Source organism: Monodelphis domestica, chromosome 2 (genome assembly GCF_027887165.1).
Source record: "Monodelphis domestica isolate mMonDom1 chromosome 2, mMonDom1.pri, whole genome shotgun sequence".
NCBI classification, from domain to species: domain Eukaryota; kingdom Metazoa; phylum Chordata; class Mammalia; order Didelphimorphia; family Didelphidae; genus Monodelphis; species Monodelphis domestica.
Window position 1 is genome coordinate 320,344,133 of NC_077228.1, and position 24,248 is coordinate 320,368,380.

Below are 24,248 nucleotides of genomic sequence, written 5' to 3' on the forward strand. Positions count from 1 at the left end.
TGATCTATGGTTCATATAAGATGTTGGAAGAAATATCAAAATAACGATTGTATAAATCACAAAGTGTCTAAGTGATCAGCAAGTGTCAACCCTTCAGCCCAGTTGCCTCACTGTTAGAAAATGACTTTTTTTTTTGAAAGAAATGAACTTGGAATAGTTTTGCATCAACCAAGTTTTGAGAATGGGCCTACAGATCATGTATGTGTTGGCATGCATGGCTTCTCTACCAGTGCCATCACTTCCAAGTCTTTGCCCTTTGCACTTTAAGGTTATGAAGAGAGGAATTTCATTTCTGTCTGTAGAAAAAAATGGTGACATTATAGCTGTGCACATGTGCAGAATATGGAAATCCCTGGAACTTCTTAAATTTCAGGGAAAATGTATTCAAGTGCCTTCCTTCTTCATATGATAGTCCATTTATTCTGTACATATTCTATATAAAGCCATTTGTTTGCATACAGTCTCCTCCATTAGACTATAAGCTCCTAGAGGGCAGGATTTTACATGTTTTTGTTCCCCCAAGATTTTGTACAAGTTATGGTACATATTAAGCATTAACAAATGCTTGTTGACTGCCTAAATGACTTAATACCAACCTTTCATGGCTTTCCTGGCCTGAGATCTGAGGGAACTGCTCCTTTTATTAATTGCATTCATAGTAATAATATTTTTTGTGTAGACTTGTGATTTCATTAATTTATTTTATTTCAGACCAAAAAATCTTTTTATTTTTTATTATTTTTCTCAAAAACCAAACATCTATTTTCTCTCTCTCTCATATCTCTTCCCTCCTCCTCCCTTACTGAAAAAGAAATTTTACAAAAGCCTTTGTAACTTATGTAGTGAACTCACAGGTGAAGAAATTCACTCTACCAAAGCAGATGGACAGCTATTTTTGGCAATTTTTCATTTTAGAAAGTTGTAGGAAAAGTGAGAAGTTTACTGACTTGCCCAAGGTTACATAGCCACTATGTTTAAGAAGTGAATCTTGAACCCAGATTTTCCTGACTCTGAGGCTGACCTTTCTATCTACTACAGAATATCAAAATAGCAACAAGAGTTTTTAATCAGGGCAAAGAAACTGCAATTTGGGATCACCATAAAACACCAGAGTATAGGAATGTCCCCTTTCTACCTTCTAGTCCACAAAGTCTTTCTTCATCAATGTTTTAGAGAGATAGGTAAATGGGGAAAGTCAGAGATAGAAAGACAGAGATAATCAGAGAGACAGAGAAAGAGAAACAAAGAGGAAGGGGAGGAAGGAGGAAGGAAGGAAGGAAGGAAGGAAGGAAGGAAGGAAGGAAGGAAGGAAGGAAGGAAGGAAGGAAGGAAGGAAGGAAGGAAGGAAGGAAGGAAGGGAGGGAGGGAGGAAGGGAGGATGGAACGAAGGAAGGAAGGAAGGAAATAAGGAAGGAAGGGAGGAAGGAAGGAAGGGAGGAAATAAGGAAGGAAGGGAGGAAGGAAGGAAGGGAGGAAGTAAGAAAATAGGAAGGAAGGAAGGAAGGAAGGAAGGAAGGAAGGAAGGAAGGAAGGAAGGAAGGAAGGAAGGAAGGAACGGAGGGAGGGAGGAAGGGAGGGAGGGAGGAAGGGAGGGAGGGAGGGAAGAAGGAAGGAAAGGAGGGAGGGAGGGAGGTAGGGAGGGAGGGAGAAAGAGAGGAAAGAAGGAAGGGAAGGAAGAAGGGAAGATAGATATAGAAAGATACATTAGATAGATGAGAGAGAGAGAGAGAGAGAAAGAGAGAATGAGAGAGGATACATTAGAGAGAGAGAAAGCATTGCAAATTTTAAAGCATTACATAAATTCCAATTGTTATTGTTGCTCATGACTATTGATACGAACACATGCAAGGAGTTAAGAAACAGTGTTTATTTTTTTTTTTGATACAATGAAAGATGTTACTTAGACCTTTAAAATAAATAACCTGACCAATAAAGCTTATGAATTCCTGGATTTGATGACGCCATTAACAGTGGCTCATTGTCCTGCTGCTTTGACTTCTCATGGAAGGAAGGAACCAAGGTAGAACTAGTTTCCCAAAACGATAAGGATCATCAGAAATCATAGCCAAAAATGAAAAAATCCATGTGCGATTTATAAAAGCCATTCAATACAACACAGTGCTTTGTCATGCCCATCCAGCAATCATACATTGACAGAGATTTACATCACAATGTCAAGTCAATGTAGCAGGTGTCTTCCTAAAGCAGCCTGGCAGCCATCTCCATAGAGCTGGAATAGTGATCTGAGAATTGGGCTTAACTAGATGATGAAGATAACTGCTGCAACTGAGGGAAATCAAAGTCTGTTTTTGTTTGTTTGTCTATTGGCTCGGGGACCCAAGATACAGCATCACATATGAATATAGCACACTATAAATTAGGGCTGCTGGTAACAGGGATGTGTCTTTATTTAAAGGGCTCTGTTTTTGCTAACCTTGTCTTTTTTTCCTCTTGAGGAAAAGCCAAAAGTCTTCTCGTATAGCACCATCATTCTAAATCTGATTGTCAAGTACAACTTTTGTAACAATGTTAAAAACAATAATGAAAGTCTTCCGCTTGCTCAGCGGCATTGTGTACTGCTCCTCAGTTTTTCCTTTGCCATCAGTTATGTGTGGAAACAGCAATTAGACACTAGGCCTGTCACTGATCTGGCCCTTTGCTGAAAGCACGTTGGCCAGCCTGGACTGTACAGGAGGCTGGCTCACAGAAACCAGGGGGACCAGCAGGACCTGGAGGGCCAGGGACCCCAGGAATTCCTGCAGGACCTGGAGGACCTCGTTCTCCATCTCGTCCTTCTTTCCCATAGCTTGCTGGACCTGGATCACCTGGGGAGACAAAAGAAGGAGAAGAAATATTACATATATGTATACACACACATAAATACACATATATGTTGTTGGTTTTGGTCATATATTTCAGTCATGTCCAGCTCTGTAACTCTATTTGGGGTGTCCTTGGCTAAGAAATTAGAGGGGTTGCCATTTCCTTCCCCAGTTCATTTTACAGATAAGGAAACAGAGGCAAACAGAGTTAAGTGACATGCCCAGGGTCACACAGATAATAAATGTCTGAGACCATATTTGAATTCATGAAGATGAGTCTTCCTGACTCCAAGCCCAGTGCCCTATCTATTGCACCATGGCTCTTTTTTCTTGCTCATGGGGCTTCTCCAGTTCACACATTTTTGTATCTATATACAAATATATGTATGTATGCTCATATACAGAGATACATATCTGTATGTAAACACATGTATGAACTGGAGCAGCCCTGTGAGCAAGAAGAAATAGAATGGACTGAGTCCTTTTGATTTGCCATTGCTTAAGTTCACTATATCTGGGTGCTTAATAAATGATTACAAAGGAGGAGGTCTATCCCTATCTATGTTGAAGAGACAGTTTTCATTGACTCTTAGAGATGAAAGGGGCTTTAAAAGTTAATTTAGGGTGTACCTGGGTAGCTCAGTGGATTGAGAGACAGGCCCAGAGACAGGAGGTCCTAGGTTCAAGTCTGGCCTCAGATACTTCCCAGCTGTGTGACCCTGGGCAAGTCAGTTAACCCCCATTGCCTAGCCCTTACCACTTTTCTGCCTTGGAACCAATACACAGTATTTATTCCAAGATGGAAGGTAAGGGTTTAAAAAAAAAAGTTAATTTACCCAGTCTCCTAGCTGCTACATGAATACTCTCCAAGCCATCCTTACTGATGTTCATTATCCAATGATTACTAGAGCACTAAATGCCCTTCCCAGGGTGCTTCCTTCCCCCCATGTTCTAGTCATTCCTAGGGAGTATCTTCAGAGATATGTCTATTTAAAACTATTTTGCAAATCTTTAACCTATCCCGCCTTTGGCTCTCTACTGGCATTCCTCCTTAGCTCCTCCCGGGCACATTTGTAAAACTAAAAATTTAATGATTATAAAGTACCGGAGAGCGAATGAGAGTACCAAACATTCCAACATTTTTGGACATCCATGTTATTCTCCTTGCTGGCGCTGGAGGGCAGCATTGTGCTACCATCTCTGGATCCCCATTTAGGAGACTGGATTCTCAGGAACCTTCCTTCTAGAGTAGTTAAGCTTCCCAAATGAAAGGGATTGTTCGCAGAAATATTGTAAATTTTTTTCTATATCAGATCAGGCTTTTGTAAATCCACTGCTTAGGTAATATTATTTTTGGCCCAGAGTTTCTCTAAGGACACTGAGGGTTTCCTATTTGGGGCTTTGGGTGATGTGGAGTATTATTTAGTGACCATTGAGCTTAATGATCAGGTTTTGTTTGAAGAGACACTATACATTTAAGGAAATTGATGTAAAAAGCAGTTTATTCGAACTCCACAAAATAACTAAAATATCAGCAGATTCGGAGAGCATCTAAGGGGCATTTTAAGCTTTACTACAACCTGGAACTCATTTTTCCCCCAAAATCAACATGTAAAAGGAACACGTGCCAATCAGAACATTTTAACAATTGAAATAGCTTGTAAAATGCTAAATACCTGTAGCCCTCGAGTCTTAGGTAGCTATGACCTGTAAATGAGAGGCTATTGAAGAAAAGAAGAGGAAAAGCACATGGCCAATGTATTATTCCATATTTCATAGTGATCCCAAATTTCTGATCCCTGCCATATCTTCCTCAATAGGAAGATCACATACATGCTAAGAGAAGCACCAGGAACCTAGCATTTAGCATAGCCTCATCTTCAAATCCCAAATATGCAAAAAATGATTCATGAATAGGATGAAGATCAGAGGGAACAAGTAGACTGAAGAGAAACAAACTAAACAACTGCACCTATCAGCCACCATTGAGAATAAGAAAGGAAAACAGAGGAGTCCACAAAACCCAGAAACTAAAGCAACAGATCAGTGTTGCACTTGGCATGGAAACCTGGTATAGGATTAAAAATGATAAAGAAAATTTTAATACATCTTATTTCAATCAAGCAAGCAGGGATTTGGTATCATCTCCTATATGTCAGGTACTGCACTGGGCACTGGAGCCTCAAAGACAAAAATGAAACCACCCCTGCCCTCAAAGGACTTATAGTCTTTCAGGTAACATATTCTATTTGGATGCCAGTGCTCTGAAATTTTCAAAATACTCCCCCTAACGGGGAATGATGAATCATGTACATGGAAAGTTTTTCTAAATAAAAAAGGGAAAAAATACTCCCCCTAACATACTTTTAGCCTGAAGAATATTAAATACTTAATAAATTCCAATGGACTATTTTATCCTCACAACAACCCAGTGAAGTATACAAAACAAATGTTAATATTTCCATTTTGTTTTTTAATATCTCATTTTTAAAGATGAGAAACTTGAGGAGCAATGAAGCGATTGGTCCAAGATCACACAGACTGTTAGTGTCAGTTGGGGCCTGAATCCTTGTCTCCTGATTCCCAAAATAGCCCCTTCTACCATACCATGCTATATAAATATTAATCTCTCATCTAAATTAGATAGCATGGAGACCTAAACTCTAAGATGGTGCCCAGTAGGAAGGCTAAATATTTACATGTTGTGGATAGTTAATAGAAACTAAGAGAAGGTCAAGAAATTTGGATCACAGATTTAAATACAGAAGGGACCTCAGAGGCCACCTAGTTTAACTCCCTCATTTTATAGATGAGGAAACTGAGGACCAAGGTGGCTGAATGACTTGCCTGAGATCACACAGGTGGTAAGCATCAGAGGTAAGATTAGAACATATGACTTGTGCTTCTGATAAAATGAGATACTATTTATAAAGAACTTAGTATGGTGTCTGACACATAGTAGACACATTATAAATACTTCTTCCCTTTTCTCCTTTCTCCCTTCTCTGCCTCTAAGAGTCACTATACAGTAAGAGCTAAACTACAACAGCTAAGCTTGGTAATAGTTTTCAGATATACACACACAAAGACCAGTAATCAGATATTTTATCTCTAGCACAAGAATTGGTTAGAGGTTCAACTAACTGGTATATTCTAGGCATACCCCTGCAAAGAGAATTGAAGGTTCCTGGCAGTCTGAAGGTGTCAATTTTAATTTTAAATTCACTAATTTTATTACCTAATATGTGGCATTGTTTCACTAAGATTTTTATTAATTCCCTTAATATTCTTAACCTTTTGTTCTTTCAGATGAATTTTATTATATTTTCTAATTCTATAAAAAGAATTATTTGGTAGTTTGATTGCTATGGCATCAAATACATCAATTAATTTAGGTGGAATGATCATTTTTATTATATTAACTCAGCCTATCCTTGAGCAACTAATATCTTTCCAACTGTTCCAATTTTCCAAATAGATCTGACTTTATTTGTGTGATAACTAAGAGTTGAAAACTACTAAAAACAGTAATTCTTTCCCTCTAGCTCTAAGAAGAAACTGAGACTAGAAGGGGTAGAGTGAACATACAAGGAGGGGATGACCTGGACTTCAAAGTTAAATTATTAGGATCATCCTCAAAGGGGAACAGGAGTAGAAGGAAAGGTCAGCAAAGGAGGAATTAAGCAATTTTGGATTGGGTGGGGCAAAGTCACATCCCTAATTTGAAAGACCTAGATATGAAAATAGTGCTAATGTTCCTTTACTTTTCAGGGTAGTGTTCTTTGAACTCTATTTTGAGCTTTGAGAGACTGTAGATACTTAGTCTCACTCTTTGTTTTTTAAATGGAAGTCATTGAGGCTTGAAAGAGTTACATGACTTGGCCAGGATCACAAAGGGAAAAGAATGAGGTCTTTAACAGCTTTTTCTGGTTCCAAGCCTTGTGCTCATTCCACCTTACCATAGTGGTCTCTTTATTTGTGACTGCGAAGTTAAGGTCTTTTTTTCCTACAAAGAACAATTGGGATGTTTGAAGTGAGAAGTAATGAAGGTAAAATTAAGTATGTTCACTGCTTGATTATGATGGAACAAACATTCCAACAAATGATAACAGTGAAATTCCATAGAATGTCAACTTCTTGAGGGTAGGACCTATTTCATTTTTGTCTTTGTATCTCCAAGGGTCTAGCAAAGAATCTTGAATGTAGTAGGAACTACATAACTGAGATAATGATCAATCATTGTAAAGTGCTTAGTTAGCACAGTGCCTGGCTCACAATGTTTATAAATGTTAGTAAATAATTATTTTTGATATTAAGTGATTGTTGAATTGAATTAGATTTTATTTTAGTGGCAGAAGATTTAGATTCAAATGTCCAGTATATCATAATCTTTGTGACTTCCTGGGGCATAGCACTTCATTTTTCTAGCCCCCAGTTTTATCATCTGCAAATTGGGGAAGTTAGACTAAACAGTGTGTAAGAGAATTTTCTCCCCAGTAAGCATTACCACAAGAATTACAGAGGATCTGCCCTGAGGCAGAGTTCCTTGAATGGGAAGAACTCTTTTGCCCTTTCCTTATATCTCAGATGACTGGTAAAGGGTCACTTAATAAATGCTTGTTGACTGTTAAGGTGAGAGAAAACCCTATATCTCTTAGGGCAAACCACTCTACTTTGGACAGATCTGATGGGTAAGATTTTTTTTTCCTGTTGTCAAACCTAAATTTGCATCTTTTTTCTGTTTTACCCATTGTTCCTGTTTCTGCCTGCCAGGAACAACTTGAGCAAGTCTAAACCTTCTACATGAAAACCTTTAAATACTTGATTTCCTATCCTCTTTCCCTGGATCTTCTCTACATGATTCCTTCAACAGGTGATTATATGACATGAACTCAAGACCCTTCACCAACCTAGTTGGACATTTGACAGCTTCTCAATGCCCTTCTTGAAGCAATGACACCCAGAAGCAAGCACACTACTTCAAAAGTAGGAGGATTCCAAAGAGAGAAGACAGAGATGAGAAATATGAGAAGGGAAGTGGGAGAGAAAAGCTGAGGGGAAAAGAGAGAAATAAATAGCAAGAGTATAAGAGAAGCAGAGTGATGAAGAAGGAGGCACAAGGAAATAAGTGGGAGATAGTGAGACATAGAAGGAATGGAGGAGGAAAGGAAGAGACAGAAGGAGAAAGAAACAGATGTGAAGCATGTAAACTGGAAAGCTTCTCCATATGTTCCTACTAGTAAAGTTAAAATGCTGAAAATAAAACCACAGAGAACACAATTTTAGATTACTTTTCTTTAAAATAAAAATGAGGAAATAGAAAAAAATTGAACATAGTACCTTCTACTTCTAAATCCTATGCTCCCTTGAAATATATGAAGAAATCTTTTTTCACATTTGGAATTGTCACCATCTTGGGAAAAGACATTTCACCCTTCAACATGGGAGTGTATCTGATATGTTAAGAAACACATTAATGAAGTCTCTATATGAAGAACTGGTTCAGAAAGAACTCAGATGATCTTTAGTTTTTCTAATCCAATGCCCACCCACTTCTTTCTTAGGACCCATGATATTAAACAGCTCCCTCAGCCATCTTTAGTCCCATCTTATGCTAGGTTGTCCCAATAAACCTTTCTTAGAACACAAATATCAGAAGCAGTATCCAATTTGTAGTGTAAAAGCTTGAGTTCTAGAATTTACTAGCTAGGTGACTTTGGGTATTTATTGCCTCTTCTCTGAGTCTCAATTTCTTCATCGGTAAAAATGGAGAGAATAATTCCATCTACTTCATATGGGTGTTATGAGAAGCCATATAGGATTATTTATGCAAAGGACTTTGTAAAGCTTTTATGTAAGAGGGCTGTTATCATTTTCCACCCCATTTGATGTCGTGGTAAAATAGAAAAGATAACCATCAACTAGAGGCAACATAATATAGTAGATAAATTGCTGCCATCAGAGGCAGGAAGATCTGGTTTCAAGTTCAGCCTTTAAGCCACACTGGCTATGTGACCTTGTTCAAGTCACTTAACTTCTTGGCATTCTTAGCTCTCTATGACACTGACTTGTATTTAGTAGAGCCCCCTTAATTACCTCACAACTAAGTAAATGGAATAGTTGCCAATAATAGAGGATAATGTTATGAATACAAGTAATTAGGCCATTTAATTAACTCTAAACATTAATTCTAACTACAACTGGGAAAAAAACTAGTTTCAAGAGCTGCAATATAGATATCATGGGTATGAGTGTCTTTCTTCTCCATTAGGCTGTGAATTCCTGAGAACAAGGTACTGGGCTGCTTTTTAAATTTTTCTTTGTTTGGTTTGATTTTGGTTTTGATTTTTTTCAGTTTGGTTTGGCTTGGGGTTTTGGTCTTTCTTTGTATCCCCAGATTGAGCCTAGTGCCTAGCATGAGTAGCCTGCTGGGAAATGCTTGTTCACTTAAGAGTAGATGGCATCAATATCTCCCTCTTACTGGAATTACTGACTCTAGGAAGGTAAATTCCATTCCTTTTCTCCTCTGTTCCATGCATTATACACTGGATCAGATGATGCTAAATAATGAAATGTGTAGCACTGTCTTCCTCTTATCACTTCATGTGAAAGTAGCAGAATTCTTCCTCCTTTCATCAATCACCAGGACCCTTGGCAGCCCTTAGTCAACATCCTGAAGGACCCATGAATCAACAGCTCTCTAACAGTAATGCTTTTTCTGCTTCTAAATTTATTCATTTTTAAAATGCCATTTTAAAAAAGAGAGATTATATCACCAAGGGCAAAAGGATTATTAAATTAGGAGACTGACATGATTTTAACCTCGATGAAAACCAGGAATGATGAAACTACATAAGCCTTCGGCAGTTTAAAATAAAAGAGAGAGCAATATGTTTCTGTCATTTAAGTTTTCAAAGAGCAATTTCCCCAAACTCCTGATTTTCCTTCTGCTTTCTACACCAACCTCTCTGGAGGGAAAAAAATGGATGCTTTGGGATTCTATCTAAACTAAAGTTGCCACAAGAGACTCTAAGATAAAAGGCCCCTGAGCTGGCTGGGTGCAGATGCATTGAGTCATGATTCCTCCTCAGGGGCCTATTGATCTTACACTGAATTGTCTCTAGGCCTTGCTCTGGTGCTCCCATTCCAGAGTGGAGGCAATGAATCAATTCTAAATGGAATGATAGCTTTACTATAATTCCTACTGATATTTACCACTGGCAGCAGCAGCAGCAGCAGCAGCAGCGGGAGGCTGCCGCTACCCTGGTAACATAAGCACCCAGGCTTCCCCTCTCAGTCTTCTGTCACTGAGAGGCAAAGAGTTCAGAGCAAACCCCACAACTGCTTTTTTAATCTACTGTCTTTCAAAAATGAGAGTCATAAGATCATCGATTTAGAATGGATTTAGCCCAGCATTCTAGCCACCACACCAGGAGCCTGTAAGGATTTACTGGAAGCAAGTTAAAACTTCTATTTGTGCATATTAGCCATTTTTGCTACAAAAAGGAGTGAAAACGAAATCATGTGGATGATTGGTGATAACTCCCGCAGAGCTGTGCTGAAGGTTACCTTTCTAGTGTTACAGTGTTTGGGGGATATGGCAGATGTTATTACACCAGGGAAATTGTTCATGCACTTTGCAATACAATGGGTAAAATTTCTGGGCCTTAGTTTCCTCACCTGAAGATTGTGAAAAATCATAGCAACTACCTCAAAGATTTGTTGTGAGACTCAATTGAGAGAATTTATATAAAGTAAATCATTACATAAATGTGGGCTATTATTTTGCACCCACAGTGACTATCAATTTCAGACCTCTCTATTCATTTAAGTAGGTTATAGAAAAAACCTTTTTAGTTATTAGTTTATGTTACTTTATGTAACTAAGTAATAAAATGCAATTTCTTTTTAAATGGCCAATAATTCAGACTGTGTACTAATTGATTGCCCTTTCCAAAATTCATTTGAATTAATGCACTATTAGTCTACACTCTCCCCCACCATTTCTTCCATTTCTTCTTTCCTTCTTTCATCTCTTAATCCCTCCCTACCCTCCTTCCTCCATCCCTCCCTCTCTTCTTCCCTCCTTCCTTCCTTCCTTCCTTTCTCTTTCTTTCTTTTTATTTCTTTCTGTTTCTCTCTCCCTATCTCCTTTCTCCCTTCCTTCTCTCTTTCCTTTCTCTCTTTTCTTTCTTTCTCTTTCTTTCTTTCTTTCTTTCTTTCTTTCTTTCTTTCTTTCTTTCTTTCTTTCTTTCTTTCTTCCTTCCTTTCTTTCTTTCTTCCTTCCTTCCTTCCTTCCTTCCTTCCTTACTTCCTTCCTTCCTTCCTTCCTTCCTCCCTTCCTCCCTTCCTTCCTCCAATCCTGTCTTTCTTCCTTTCTTCCTTTCTTCCTTCCTCCCTTTCTTCCTTCCTTCCTTCCTTCCTTCCTTCTTTCCTTCCTTCCTTCCTTCCTTCCTTCCTTCCTTCCTTCCTTTCTTTCTTTCTTCTTTCCTTCTTTCTTTCTTTCTTTCTTTCTTTCTTTCTTTCTTTCTTTCTTTCTTTCTTTCTCCCTCTGCTTTGTCCCTATTTCTTTCTCCCTCCATCTCTCTCCTTTGTTTCTCTTTCCTTCCTTTTTCCCTTCCTTCCTTCCTTCCTTTCTTTTTTATTTTTCTTTCTTCCTTTTAGTGTTACATGTGGTATTAGATGCTTCATAATGTCTTTCAAGTATTTAGCATAGTTTAAAATAAGAGATACAAACATTCACCCATCACTCCCAAGAAACAGAGCTTTATATACTAGATATACACCATTTGTATGATGAAAAGAATTATCTCAATCCCCATATTATTACCTGGGAGACCAATTGATCCTGGCAAACCTTTGGGTCCTCTTCCAGGAGGTCCTCTCTCACCTCTTTCACCCAAGTCACCTGCATTAAATTACACAAATATTATTTTCCATGTATATATTTTTAGAGACAAGAACTTACCTGATTATACCACTGAAAGTCAGAGAGTTAGTGAACATAGAATTATTGCCAAGCTGGATTGTATTTTAAATATATATTAAGATATATATTTACATATATCTTATATACCTGGGATGAGGCCCGTACAATATAAATTGATTCTTTCCCTGTTAGTCTCATGTCTTCATCCTCTGCACCTGTCCCCTGCAAGCAATCCTTTCATGCTATAACCCTCACTTACTTATAACCAATGCCATTCAACCAAATTAAAATATAATTGGGAAATGTTTAATAAAATAAATAAAAATGTAACACAGATAATGTTAATTTGTGGTTTTCTAAGTTAATATGCAGCCCACAGGGATCCATTTCTATTTGAGTTTATACCACAGGCTTTAGTGGATGGTGATCTGGTATTGAAAGCAAGAAATCTTAAAAAAAAAAAAAAGCAAAAAATTCTGTGTTCAAGTCCTGGCTCTGAAATGTTTACTGTGTAATTGTGGGCAAGTCATAATCTCTTCCTGATGGTATCAGCTCCCTAGGACTACAAGTTGCCAAGAGGGTTTCAGCTGCAGTGTTAAAGACATTTTCTCTATCTGGAAGTTTACTGTAAACAGAGTTAAGTGATACAATAGATAAGAGTGATGCTCCTGGAAGTTCTGAGTTCCAATCTAAGCTTAGCTACTAGCTGTATGACTCTGAGCAAGACACTTAATCTCTGTTTGCCTCAATTCCTTCAACTATAAAATGGAACTAATAATAGCCCCTATTCTACAGGTTTATTAGTGAGGATCCAATAAGATAATATTTGTCTAGGGCTTAGTATAATATTGGCCTGGCATATTTTAGGTGCTGAATAAATGCCTGTTTCCTTCCTTCCCTTACCAATAAAATCACACAACCTGTCTTCCTCCCTTTAGGAGTGGTAGTAGTAGTAGTAGTAAATGAGGAGACATTCTTAATTCACCATCAATAGGAAAGAATTTTCAAGTTACTTTTCTAGTAGAGAGGGTTTACACTGGATCACCCATAGCATCTTGTCCTTTGGCCAATGGCATACATTTACAAGACAGCTGCCCTGGGCTAAGGGTATTTTTTATGTCTATAAAACAGAGCAAAAGGCCTGGAAGCCAGTATCTTGTTGTCATTAGCAGTGTCTTCTTTATATGAGAAGAGACCATAAACTGTACAGACAGTCCCTGTCATTGCTAATCTCAAGTGATTTTTTTCTATCTTCTTACATTATACAGGAATATTCTGCAACAAGAATAACTTTTTCCCCCTTTACACATTTTTTTTTTCATGTCAGGTTCATTTATTATCAGCTCCTAATCTACCTCATTTGCCAATCAAAAAAAAATGAACACTACACCAAAAAAAGAAAAGGGAAACTATAAGTACCACCAACCACTACATAGTCAAATATTCCTATGTAGTTTTCTGTAACATTAAGGCAAATTTTTAAATATTAACAATACCTAGGATTTATATGCCACCTACCATGTGGCAGGTAGTCTGCTAAATGCTTTACAAATATTACCTCACTTAATCCTCACAATATACCTGGAAGGTGGATGCAATTATTATTATCCCCATTTTACAGTTCATGAAAAAGGCAAATTGAGGTTAAGTGACTTGCCAAAGTATTTAATATAGGATTTGAACTCAGGGCTCCCTGACTCCAAGCTCAGAATTCTATCCAGAGCACCATTTTATTTGTGTGTGTGTGTGTGTGTGTGTGTGTGTGTGTGTGTGTGTGTGTGTGTGTAAGTAAATCGTCATTAACATTAAGGTGAAAGTTTATGTCCTTATGTTGCTTTTCTTTTAGTTGTACTCACTTTGATATAAGAAATTTTCAGAATGAAATGTCTAGCTTTCCAAATCATTTTAATTAAGGGCCCAATTACATAATGTAAGTACAGGAGAAGGAAGCCTCTTCTTTCAGATGAGCTCCAATCTTTTAGGTCTGGTTATTTTCCATAGATAGTTTAGATGATGATTTTACATTAAGATATTACAATTATTCTTTTAAAAACTAACAGCCAAGAAGCTACTTCAAAATTAGCAATTTAAATGTCACATCAGCGTCATTCTGGAAGCTTGCCTCCAAAGGAACCAGCATTCACAGGAGACAGGAGATGGAAATTATAAATTAAAATGTTTTCAAATGAATTCTAAACTCTAAGTTTATTTCCATATTCAATCTTGAAGACTAAGTTGACTTTCTACAATGGACTGCATGAAAGGAATTAGCTATCTTTGCTGCCTTAATATTGTCTGTGTGCTATTAAACTCAAAATTACCTGATAATGAGGTTCTGTTACACAGACTTTAAAGACTGGACCACATTACTTCAGATTCACTGCAAAACAGGGGAGAGTTGGGCTTCCATGTAGCACAGGGTTTAAACTCTCGGCAAGCCCTCTTTTTAGGTTCATGCAAATCTGACTGAGAATAGGGCAAGAACAATACATATTCACTATCTCTACTTCATCCAAACTAGATGTGTCTCAGTTCCCTGAATGTGATGACTCTGGACTATATTGTTCCCCATACCTGGAATGTTTTTCTCTCTCCCCCTCTCCACCCCCCCAACCCCCCATGTGTCGTGTGTATGTGTGGGGGGGGGGATGAGGGGGTGGGTGTGGGTGTGTGGGTGTGGGTGTGTCACTGTCTCTCTCACTGTTCCTCTTTCTCTTTCACTCTATCATTGTGTCTCCCTATCTCTCTGCTGTCTCCCTCTGTCTACCTGCCTCTCCTTCTTTTACTCTCTTTCTCTTTACCTGATGAATTCCTATTCATCTGTCTTTTAAAAACCAGTATATACTTGTGCAGGGCACTGTGGCATTGAGAAAGATACAAAGTTGAGTTGATGTAATTGCTTCTTTTCTGAAACTTACAGTCTAATAGAAAGGTAAAATACAGATATAAAATAATATTTGACAGGTGAATTAGTGAGCTGCAGAAGTGTACTCCATGAGGTCAGAAGGAAAAAGTTATTACAGATTGTTGAGGATGGAGGTAAAGGAGAGAAGGCTTCAAGGAAGAGGGGATATTTGAAATTATTTTAAAAATACAAATGAATAGGAATTCATCAGGTGAAGAGAAAGAGAATAAAAGAAGAAACAGCCAGTCAGAGGGAGACAAGAGAAATAAATATTGAGAGAGATAGAGAGATGGGGAAACAGAGAAAGATAATGTGAGAGAGAGACCAAGACAGAAACAAAGAACATTTCAGATGAGGGGAACAAAATGGGCTAGAGCCATCATATCCAAGGAACAGAGATAAGTCCAGTTTGGATGAAGCACAAAGTGCAAGAAGGGCAATACAGGTCAAATTAGGCAGTTGGGTTGATACTAAATTGTGGAGAGCCTTAAGTATGAGACAAAGGATTTTAAATTTTGGTAAATAATAAACAGCTCTTTGGGATTTTTGATCAGAGACATGACATGACCAGCTTTACAGAGAAAAAGGGGTTGTTATTCAGTCATTTTTTTCATTTGTGTCTGACTCTTTATTATCCCATTCAGAGTTTTCTTGGCATTTCCTTCTCCAGCTCATTTTACAGATGAGGAAACTGAGGTTAAGTGACTTGCTCAGGAATCTAATAAGTGTCAGAGGTCAGATCTGAACTCAGGAAGATGAGTCTTCCTGACTCCAAGTCTGGCACTCTAACCACTGTGAAATTCAAACAGGAAATACTGTAAGGGTCCAGGAAGGTGGTAATGAGGACTTTTAATAAGATGGCAGCAGTAAAAATAGAGGGGAGATGGATGCAAGAAGAGATGGAATCAACAGAAATTAGTAACCAGTTGTATATGTAAAAGGTATGGTAGCATCCAGTACAGAAACCAGAGTTTCCCTCTCTAGAATCTATTGGATCAACAGATGTTTTTTAAGATAGATCCAAGGTGAGACTTGCTTTGAGTAAGAGATGTATGGATATACACATCTCAAAAAGAAAAACAACTCTGAGAACATTCTTTAAAACTTTAAAAAGTCCTTGCCCATCTAGAATTTCTATTTTGTTCACATCTTTGCAAGTTATAACTGACATCCCCATTTTCTGTGAAGAGATTAACACTGAAGGTAGTGTTCTTCACAGTTATGATAGAACAGGAGGGTTCTTTTTTTTCAAATATGAATCTGCATATTGACACTTCTATTAGACTCACACGTAAATGTCTAGAAATAAAGATTGTGCCTAAAGGATCTTAAAGTCAGTATAATTAAAATTTTCAAATAATATTAATACCTTGAAGGACTAGTACTGTGCTCATATCAGAAGCAAATACACTAAAAAATAACTAATTCAGGTCCAAAAGAAGTGATACCAAATTCTCCCCATTCTCAAAAGTCTGAAGCCTGCTTTTATGTACCTTCTGTTCCTAGTTCCCATTGGCTAAAGGAATTTTCAATTGCATCCATGAATTGGGTGGGACCAAATAAGTACCCATCTATTAAAGGGAGCCAATAAAAGTTCACTTAATATAAATTCGGTGGTTGGGGTGACATATCATAGACACTTAAAAATGTTTACTAAATGAATGATTGAAGTACAGTGAGGTTACTGATGTGAATTCTCTCAAGGCAAGTTATTAAAAGTTCTTCCCCTAAAAAGTAGTAAAGGCATATAGTACATAAAAAAACATATAGCTAGAATGCAGATACAAATGGCATGTATCTTTCTTCCAAGGTGTCTTTATATTACTATGTTAAACACGTCCATGAAAAACAAGGTAATTTATAAGTATTCTTAGTCTAATGGATTTTGATACTAATTTCTACTGACTTCTAAAGCAGATTACAGCAAATCTCCCATAAATGGAAAAAAAAAAGGCAGGAGAAGAAGTTTTGGGGAGGGTTTCTTTCTTGATTTATTTTATTTTCCCTTTATCTTTTTTTTTTTTGAGGAGATGTTAGGACATGGCCTGAACTGATTATAGTGCACTGAACAAAGTCTTTCAGTCCTTGTAAAAAAGGACTCCTACAAGGAGTGCTTTGAAGAGGGTTTCTAAATAAAGTGACAAAGTGAGAATAAACCACAAGTTAAATATTCATGAAGTCTCTTCCCTCTAAGTCATCATTCCTTATGAATTTGGCTGTGAAAACAAGAAAATGACAGTAATGCTAAAATCTATATCTCCTCTCATTTGGAGTGCCTTAGGCAAAAAGACCTAAACTATTAGTATATGAGCAGATCTTATGATATATTGGGAGCATAAACTTTGAGGACTTTTAGAATATAAGAGGATTTATGCTTTTTTAAAAAATCCTTCTCTGTTTACAGACTGTTAAGTAGGGTCTTGACAATTCATAAGTAGGACAGGATTATCTCTGAGGTAAAGCCTGACTCCCATTCCATGATCCCATCTTTTTGAAGGAAAACCAAGAACAGATTTTGGAAAAGAAAGGGCATTATTGACTCTTGGGAAAGCAAATAAAAACAGTATAAACAAATTCCTAGAGTGAGGAAAAGATCCTTATTGGATCACAGCCTTTATCTTTGGCTGTTTAAAATTCATATCACAAATAAGGAGATCATTTGGAAGAAACACAGCCATTTCATCAAAGTATACTTGACATTTGAATTGGGTGTTGGTGGCATTCGCTTGTTTCTATATGTAGGACTTTTTTTCTATTTTATGGGGTTCCTTTTTCACTATTAAATGGGGCTCCTGGTCCCCTCCTAAAACCTGATGGAGCCTCATGTCAGAACTGAGGAGAAAGGAGCTTTTTAGAAAGCCATTGCATCCTGACCAATTCCATCACCCCAGCTGTAGAAAAAAAATCTCTTTCAGGGACACACAAAGGCATTTTCATTTCTTAAATGAAAGAGGAAAGGACATAAAGAAGATAATCAGAGACTAACCCAGATAAAGTCCTGCCTCCAAATACTTCCATTTCTTTTTGTCCAAACAAAATGGGCCCTTATGGATTCTATAGGAAGTGGAAACCTGATGAGTTCCTTCCCTTTTGGAGATAAGTTGAGTAATTTTTAGTGCTCTAAAGAGCACTAGAAGCTTTCAATAATGTGCTCTGGTCCAGCAGATCAAACTGAGGAAATAACTGATCACAGAGAAATAGAGAGCACAGGAAATGTTTTAACAAATGAACATGGCCTGGCCACTCAGACTACCTTCTGTGTTTTGAGTATGTGAATTTATAGCTGAAAACAGGCAAAAGAAAAATAGCATTTTTTTTCCTCAAATAGAAAATGCTTTGGCATCTTCAGGATGAATTTTCATCTCAGTTTCCTCAATGTACTTTATTGTGGCCAACCTCTGAAAACTCAGAAATATGAGGCAATTTGCCAGATTTGCAAAGGAGCCCCAATTAGACTCCTTTGTTTTGATAAGCAGTTTTGCACCTGCAAAAAATCACATGTGTAATTAACTAAATTGCTCCGACTGAGAGCCTGGTTAGCCGACTGCACCAGTAATTCACTCCTACATCCACAGAAGCAGCTTGCTTGCTCCTTGACGATTTACACCATAATATTTACTGCTAATTGGAGCAACACATTAAAGAAATTACTTTCCTGGTTTGTGATGATACATCTTTCAGGTGTTCCTGAGAATGCAGCCCTCACTCAGGGTCGTCCTGTGGGGTGACACAGCAGCTCTAGGTTTTATTTTTCTATGCAAACCAGCTAGCCCATTTGCACATCAACCTAGTATACATACCTGTGCCAAATGGCAAACCATCTACAGGTTTGACTCTATGAATACCTAATATATTTTGCTATTCTCGAGTCTCTAAAATAACAGATCATAGAATTAAAGCTAAGAGAGACCTTAGATGGTATTAAATCCAACTCCATCATTTTGTAGGTGAAGAAACTGAGACACAAAGGGTTTTAATCATTTCCCCAGGTTTACACAAGTAATAAAGTGTCTACATCAAGATTTGAACCCAGTTCTTCCTGATTTCCAGAGTAATGTCTCAATCACTATACCATGCTGTCACTTAAGATGAGTAATTTTCAAAAAGGATATCTATATATTCTATATATAGATATAGAAGGAACTGTAGAAGGAACAGACAGAGTCCAATTGCAAATTGAAACATACCATTCTTGTCTTTATTTCCTTCATAATTTTTTTCTGATGAAAGCAAGGTGTCTTCTTCACAACATGACAAACATGGAAATGCATATTATATGATAATATATGTATAACCTATATCATATTACCTGCCTCCTTGGGGAGAGGGAAAGGGTATGAAAGAGAGAAAGAACATGGATTGCAAAATATCAAAAAATAAACATCAAAAATTGTACTAGCATGTAATCTTGAAAAAAATTAAAATGTATTAGAATATATTGAACCACAAAAAAAGATGAGTGGCTTTCAATTGCCTTAAAAAGAGAAAGAAGAAAGAAAGCTCCCATTAAGTAAAGAACTTAAATGTGACAGATCACAATTCACTCATGAATGGGTGAGACAAAATAATTCTTCCTCTTTCAAGAACCCCCACCATTTAAATTCAATGAAGGGGTGTCCCCTTGTAGTAACCAAATAAATGCTCCTAAAATGAATGACTGAGGAATGATAGAGTCACTGATGATATATTAAGCTCAGTTACTAAAAATTCTTCCCCCCAAAACTGATAATGATGTGTCAATTCATAGACCTATACATATTACCAGTTATAACTGACTGTTCTCTTTCTTTTGCTGTCCCATTCTCCTCTCATTTGGAGATTCTCTGAGAGTCTCTCTTTGATCCTCTTCCCTTCTCTATCTCAAGGCAGAAGAGCAGTAAGAGCTAGGCAATGAGGGTTAAGTGACTTGTTCAGGGTCACCTAGCTGGGAAATGCCTGAGACCAGATTTGAACCCAGGGTCTCCTGTCTCTAAATACACTGAACCACCTAGCTACCACCTCTATATACTCTTCCTCAGCAAATTACTCATTCACTCCCATTATATTAAGTACCCTCTCTATGAATATAATTACTATATATATATGAATCACACACATGAATTTTCTGCATAAAGATGGTATTAGATGTTATCAAAGAAGATCAGTAGTTTACTGAAGAAGAGAATATATATAGAAGGGAAAAGGGTCAAGGAAAGATGTTTGTATACATATATATATAATACATATATATTTATGTATTTTATATATAAATATATAACAAATATATATCATAGATAAAATACATCTTATCTAATAATAAAGATCTAATAGTTAAATAAATCTATTTATATATAAAAATAAATATATGTGTATATATATAAATTCATATATAAGCATATGTAAAAATAAATATATGTCTGTGTATACATGTCTATATATGCATCTGGATATAGATAAATTTGTTATTCAGTCATTTTTAGTCTGTTACTATGTTCTATAAATGAAAAATCACTCACCTTTTGGGCCTCTCAAACCCAGTTCACCAGGAGGACCTTTAAGACCTGGGAGGCCACGGGGTCCCATCTGTCCAGGAAAACCATTCTCTCCAGGGGGTCCAGGGGGACCTGGTGGTCCAGGCTTTCCTGGTAGCCCAGAAGCACCTGAGTCAGGTCGCTTCAAGCTAGCAGCCATCAGGGCAAGATGCTCTACAATGAAGAAAAAAGAGAACTTTCCAATAAGAAAATGATTTAATTAAGGCAAGTATAGATTTCTGGTGCTTAATTTCTAAGACTGTTCATATATCAATAGATATTTATTAAATACCTACTATGGGTCAGGCACTTTGCTAAGTGCTGGAGATATAAGTAAAATCATTAGAACAATCTCTACTCTCAAGTAGCTTACTTAAAAAAAAGTTTCATAACCAATGGTGAGAAATTAAGCAAAGAATAACTTCTCCATGATCTTTCTGTTAGGAAATCTCATTTTCTTGGGGCCATCAATATAATAGGAAGAGCATACAAGACAAATATCAGACTCTTTTGGTGAAAAGGGGTTCTATAAGAATCAAATACAGCCAAAATCTCCCGAAAGCCTAGAAATGACTTAAGTAAGTGAACAAGTATAAATGAATGGCCAGTTATCCTGTAAGTTAGGAATGAAGGATGAACTACTTAATATCATTGAGGTACAGGGGTCCAGATGAGTTCCTGAAAGCTTTTCAAAACCAAAACTCTGCCCAAAAATGAACATTCAGAGTCCACCTCAGATGTATCTCCATGTTTCAGCCCTGCCTGTTTATCTTGACAACTAAGAACATTCTGAGAGTCAGGAAGTCTCTTGAAATAGCCTATAATTTCAAGTTTTCTTGAAAATATTCCCTCCAAAGTCTTTTCATGCTTGAAACAGACAGAGGGAAATTAAAAATAACCTGCTCCACTGAAGCTGTCAAATTCAGTCTTAAAAATTAATACCCTTTTGTACTTTTTTCAGAAACCATTAAATAGACTATGAATCTTCAACAAGATCATGGAGAACAATGCCAAACAAGGAAATTATCCCATTAACAAAATTAAAGACTCGGGAAGAGAATTGCTGTTTATGACAAATGGAAGTCTGTTTTTAGAGTGTGAAGAAGAATATGAATTTTTGAAATGAATAATTTTTTATAATTTGATATGGCTTAAAGAAAATGTGATTTGAAAATGCTCTGTGATTATTGATATTTTAGATTTATCCTATCCTAGCTTTTACATGGGGGATGGGGGTATTAAATCACTTTCATATTCTACTTACATCTTTGGTTTTTATTTAATTGGGCAAAAGTCCACATCTCAACCAAATTATTTTAACAAAGATACGGAGGTTGAAGTTTTACAAAGAAATATGCACAAACTGAATATTATATAACTCCTTTAGTCCTGGATATTTTTACTTTTTCAATCTTTGTATCCTTAATGGCTAGCCCAGTGGCTTGTACATATAGATGCTTAATAAGGGCCATTTGAATGAATTTTAAGTTCTAGGAATTTCCATAATTGCATAAGTTGAATTATTATAGAACAGATGAAAAACCATAGATTATGATATTTATAAAATCAAATATTCTAGAAGACAGTATTTACAAAATCAAAATCAAATGTATAAAAAAATTCCAAATTTCTTTCATAGATGAGCTGCTTGCTAACCAGGAAATAAGAAAAAAGAACTCAATATCTCAGCTATGAGCCATTTCTCATACCAACATTTCCTTTACAATTTCAGAATCAATTTTAAACAGAGCTCATGATTAAAGGCAGGCACACAATGACTTTGGCTAGATTTTTAAGACTTAGGAAATGTCATTTTCAGAAATTAATCATTTTAATCATTTTCAGAAATTAATACTTAACGATTGCCTAAGAAGGTATGAATATTATTTAACCCTGAGTGAAAAATAAGATCAGTTGGCATTTTGATATCTCCATTAGCAGACATATTCCTTTTCTATTTGCAAATGATCCCCTGATCTGGGGAGAAGCCATTTACAGGCTTTCAGATGTATCACACTGAAACATTAGACAATAAGCAGCTAGAGGTCCTGGAATGTGCCACATTCTTCCTTTCTTTCCTTCTTTGGGCAGCATCCCAAATATTCATATAAGCTATTTGTGCCTAACCTGTAGTAGAGGCTTCCAAGCTCATAGCAGTCTGATCAGGCACAGTCAGACATGCTGTATGTTGAACCAGATATAGTAATGTCATTTTGCTCCTCTACAAGAGACAACAATCAACCAAGCAATTGGACACACCGCAGTCCTTTACTCATTGGATTAAAATGAACCAAATTGTAGAACTAAACAAAATGGTGGACACAAAACTACCTGTGCCACAATACTCTAAAAACTCTGCTAGCTGAAAAGCAAAAGCAGAAAAGTGCTGCCCTTTTGCAAATTATCCTCTTAGCAAAGAAGAGACAAGGGGGAAAAAAGAAAACTTTTTTTTTAAAAAATAGCAAAATCACTTTCCCAGTATATCCCCAAAGGACAAGCAGCTTTTTAAATGCAAGACATCCAGAAAGAGAGATTATTTTTTCTGTGAGTTTATAAGATATTATTGATGGTGGCACATTCAATAAAATGGACCTGACATTGTTATCCAGATTCCACCTCACTTAAAGCACAAAATAGTCAAAGTGTTGTAATGTATTTACCTTGCATAACTCTTAGGCAAACCTGCTTAATATGCTGATCTGTTGGTGCTCTACCCTGGGACAGGAAAGAGAAAAGCAGTTTATATGCAGAGCTATAAAGAAGTCATTGTTAAATTGTGAGCTGACAAATCCTGTCAGAGGGACAAGAGTACTAGCAATCAGGATGGCTACCTATGGGAGAGCTGTCACAAATAGCCCTTCTGGTAATAATAAAACTTTTTTTTCATAAAATGGACAAATTCCTATACATCTCAGAGATCTAAAGCCATTTGGTTCTGAACTTCCCAATCATGGAATATCTTTCATCTAAGGACATGTTACCCTTATGAGACTATCTGACACTTATCTGCCGGTTTATGGGTAATTTGCAATTTTCATTCTTTTTCCTGAAGGATTGGAATAGCTAGGATGAAAGATAAGGAAAGATGGATAGAGAAAAGGAGCTTGCATGGGGAAATCCATGTAGTAGACCTATATCATAAAAACCAGTCTCTCTACATACCAATTGAAATTTCTTCTGATGAGGACTACTGAATAAAATGATACAAAATGACCAATACTTACTGCTGGACCTTGGATACCAGGAAGACCTGTCGCACCTCGTTCACCCTGCATGCCTCGTGGTCCAGGGGGCCCTCTGGATCCTTCTACCCCAGGCAACCCCCGTGATCCCTCAGGACCTCTTAGACCAGGCTCTCCAGGATTCCCCACCTAAAAAGTAAATGAGGCAATATAAAAGTAGTACAAAATCCATTTTTTAAAACTCTGATTAATTTTACTTTTATTCAACTATCAAGCATTTCTCTTTTCTCTTGTTTACCTTCCTCACTGAAGGAGAAGAAGGAAGAGGAGGAAGAGAACAGAGAAGAGAAGGAGGAGATGGAGAATGATTTTTTTTTTTTTACAGAAAAGGAAACTAGAGTTAGCAAGACATACGCATTTTCTAAGCATCTACCTACTATGTGGCAAGCAGTGTGCTAAATTGTCAGGATATAAAGGGAGAAAAAAAGACAGTCCCTGCCCTTAGGAGCTCGCAATCTAATGGATCAAAGGAACTTATAGGATTATAGCATCATAGATTTAAAGCTGAAGGGGGTCACTTAGTCCAACATCCCCTTATTTTAGAAATAAGAAAACCAAGGCTCAAAGAGAATGACTTGCTTAGTGATACTTTTTAGAATCTTAGGGTCATTTTTTCTTTAATAGTGGCAATTCAGGGAGTAAAATGGAAAATATATATTTGACCTCTCTGGTTTTCTGACTCCTGGATCTAGTATTCTTTTCACTATACCACAAGTCACGTAGAGTCTCCTGGGTGGCACAAGGGATAAAGTACCAGTCCTGTAGCCAGGAAAAACTCAATTTAAATCTGGTTCTGTCACTGAACTTCAATCTGCATCAGTTTCCTACTCTGTTAAAAAA

At 37.0% G+C, this 24,248-nt stretch overlaps 1 protein-coding gene across 1 annotated transcript in view; it reads right to left on the reverse strand.

Annotated features, from left to right (window-relative positions):
* Positions 1 to 1,847: 1,847 nt before the first annotated feature.
* COL9A1 (collagen type IX alpha 1 chain) overlaps positions 1,848 to 24,248 on the reverse strand; it is a 117,129-nt gene continuing 94,728 nt past the window's right edge. Inside the window, exons 34-38 of the mRNA XM_007484168.3 lie at positions 23,391 to 23,537; positions 22,827 to 22,881; positions 20,152 to 20,340; positions 11,653 to 11,730; positions 1,848 to 2,825 (exon numbers count right to left, since the gene is read on the reverse strand). Coding sequence (XP_007484230.2) covers positions 2,641 to 2,825; positions 11,653 to 11,730; positions 20,152 to 20,340; positions 22,827 to 22,881; positions 23,391 to 23,537 — 654 coding nt within the window. The 3' untranslated portion in view covers positions 1,848 to 2,640. The remainder of the gene's footprint in view (positions 2,826 to 11,652; positions 11,731 to 20,151; positions 20,341 to 22,826; positions 22,882 to 23,390; positions 23,538 to 24,248) is intronic.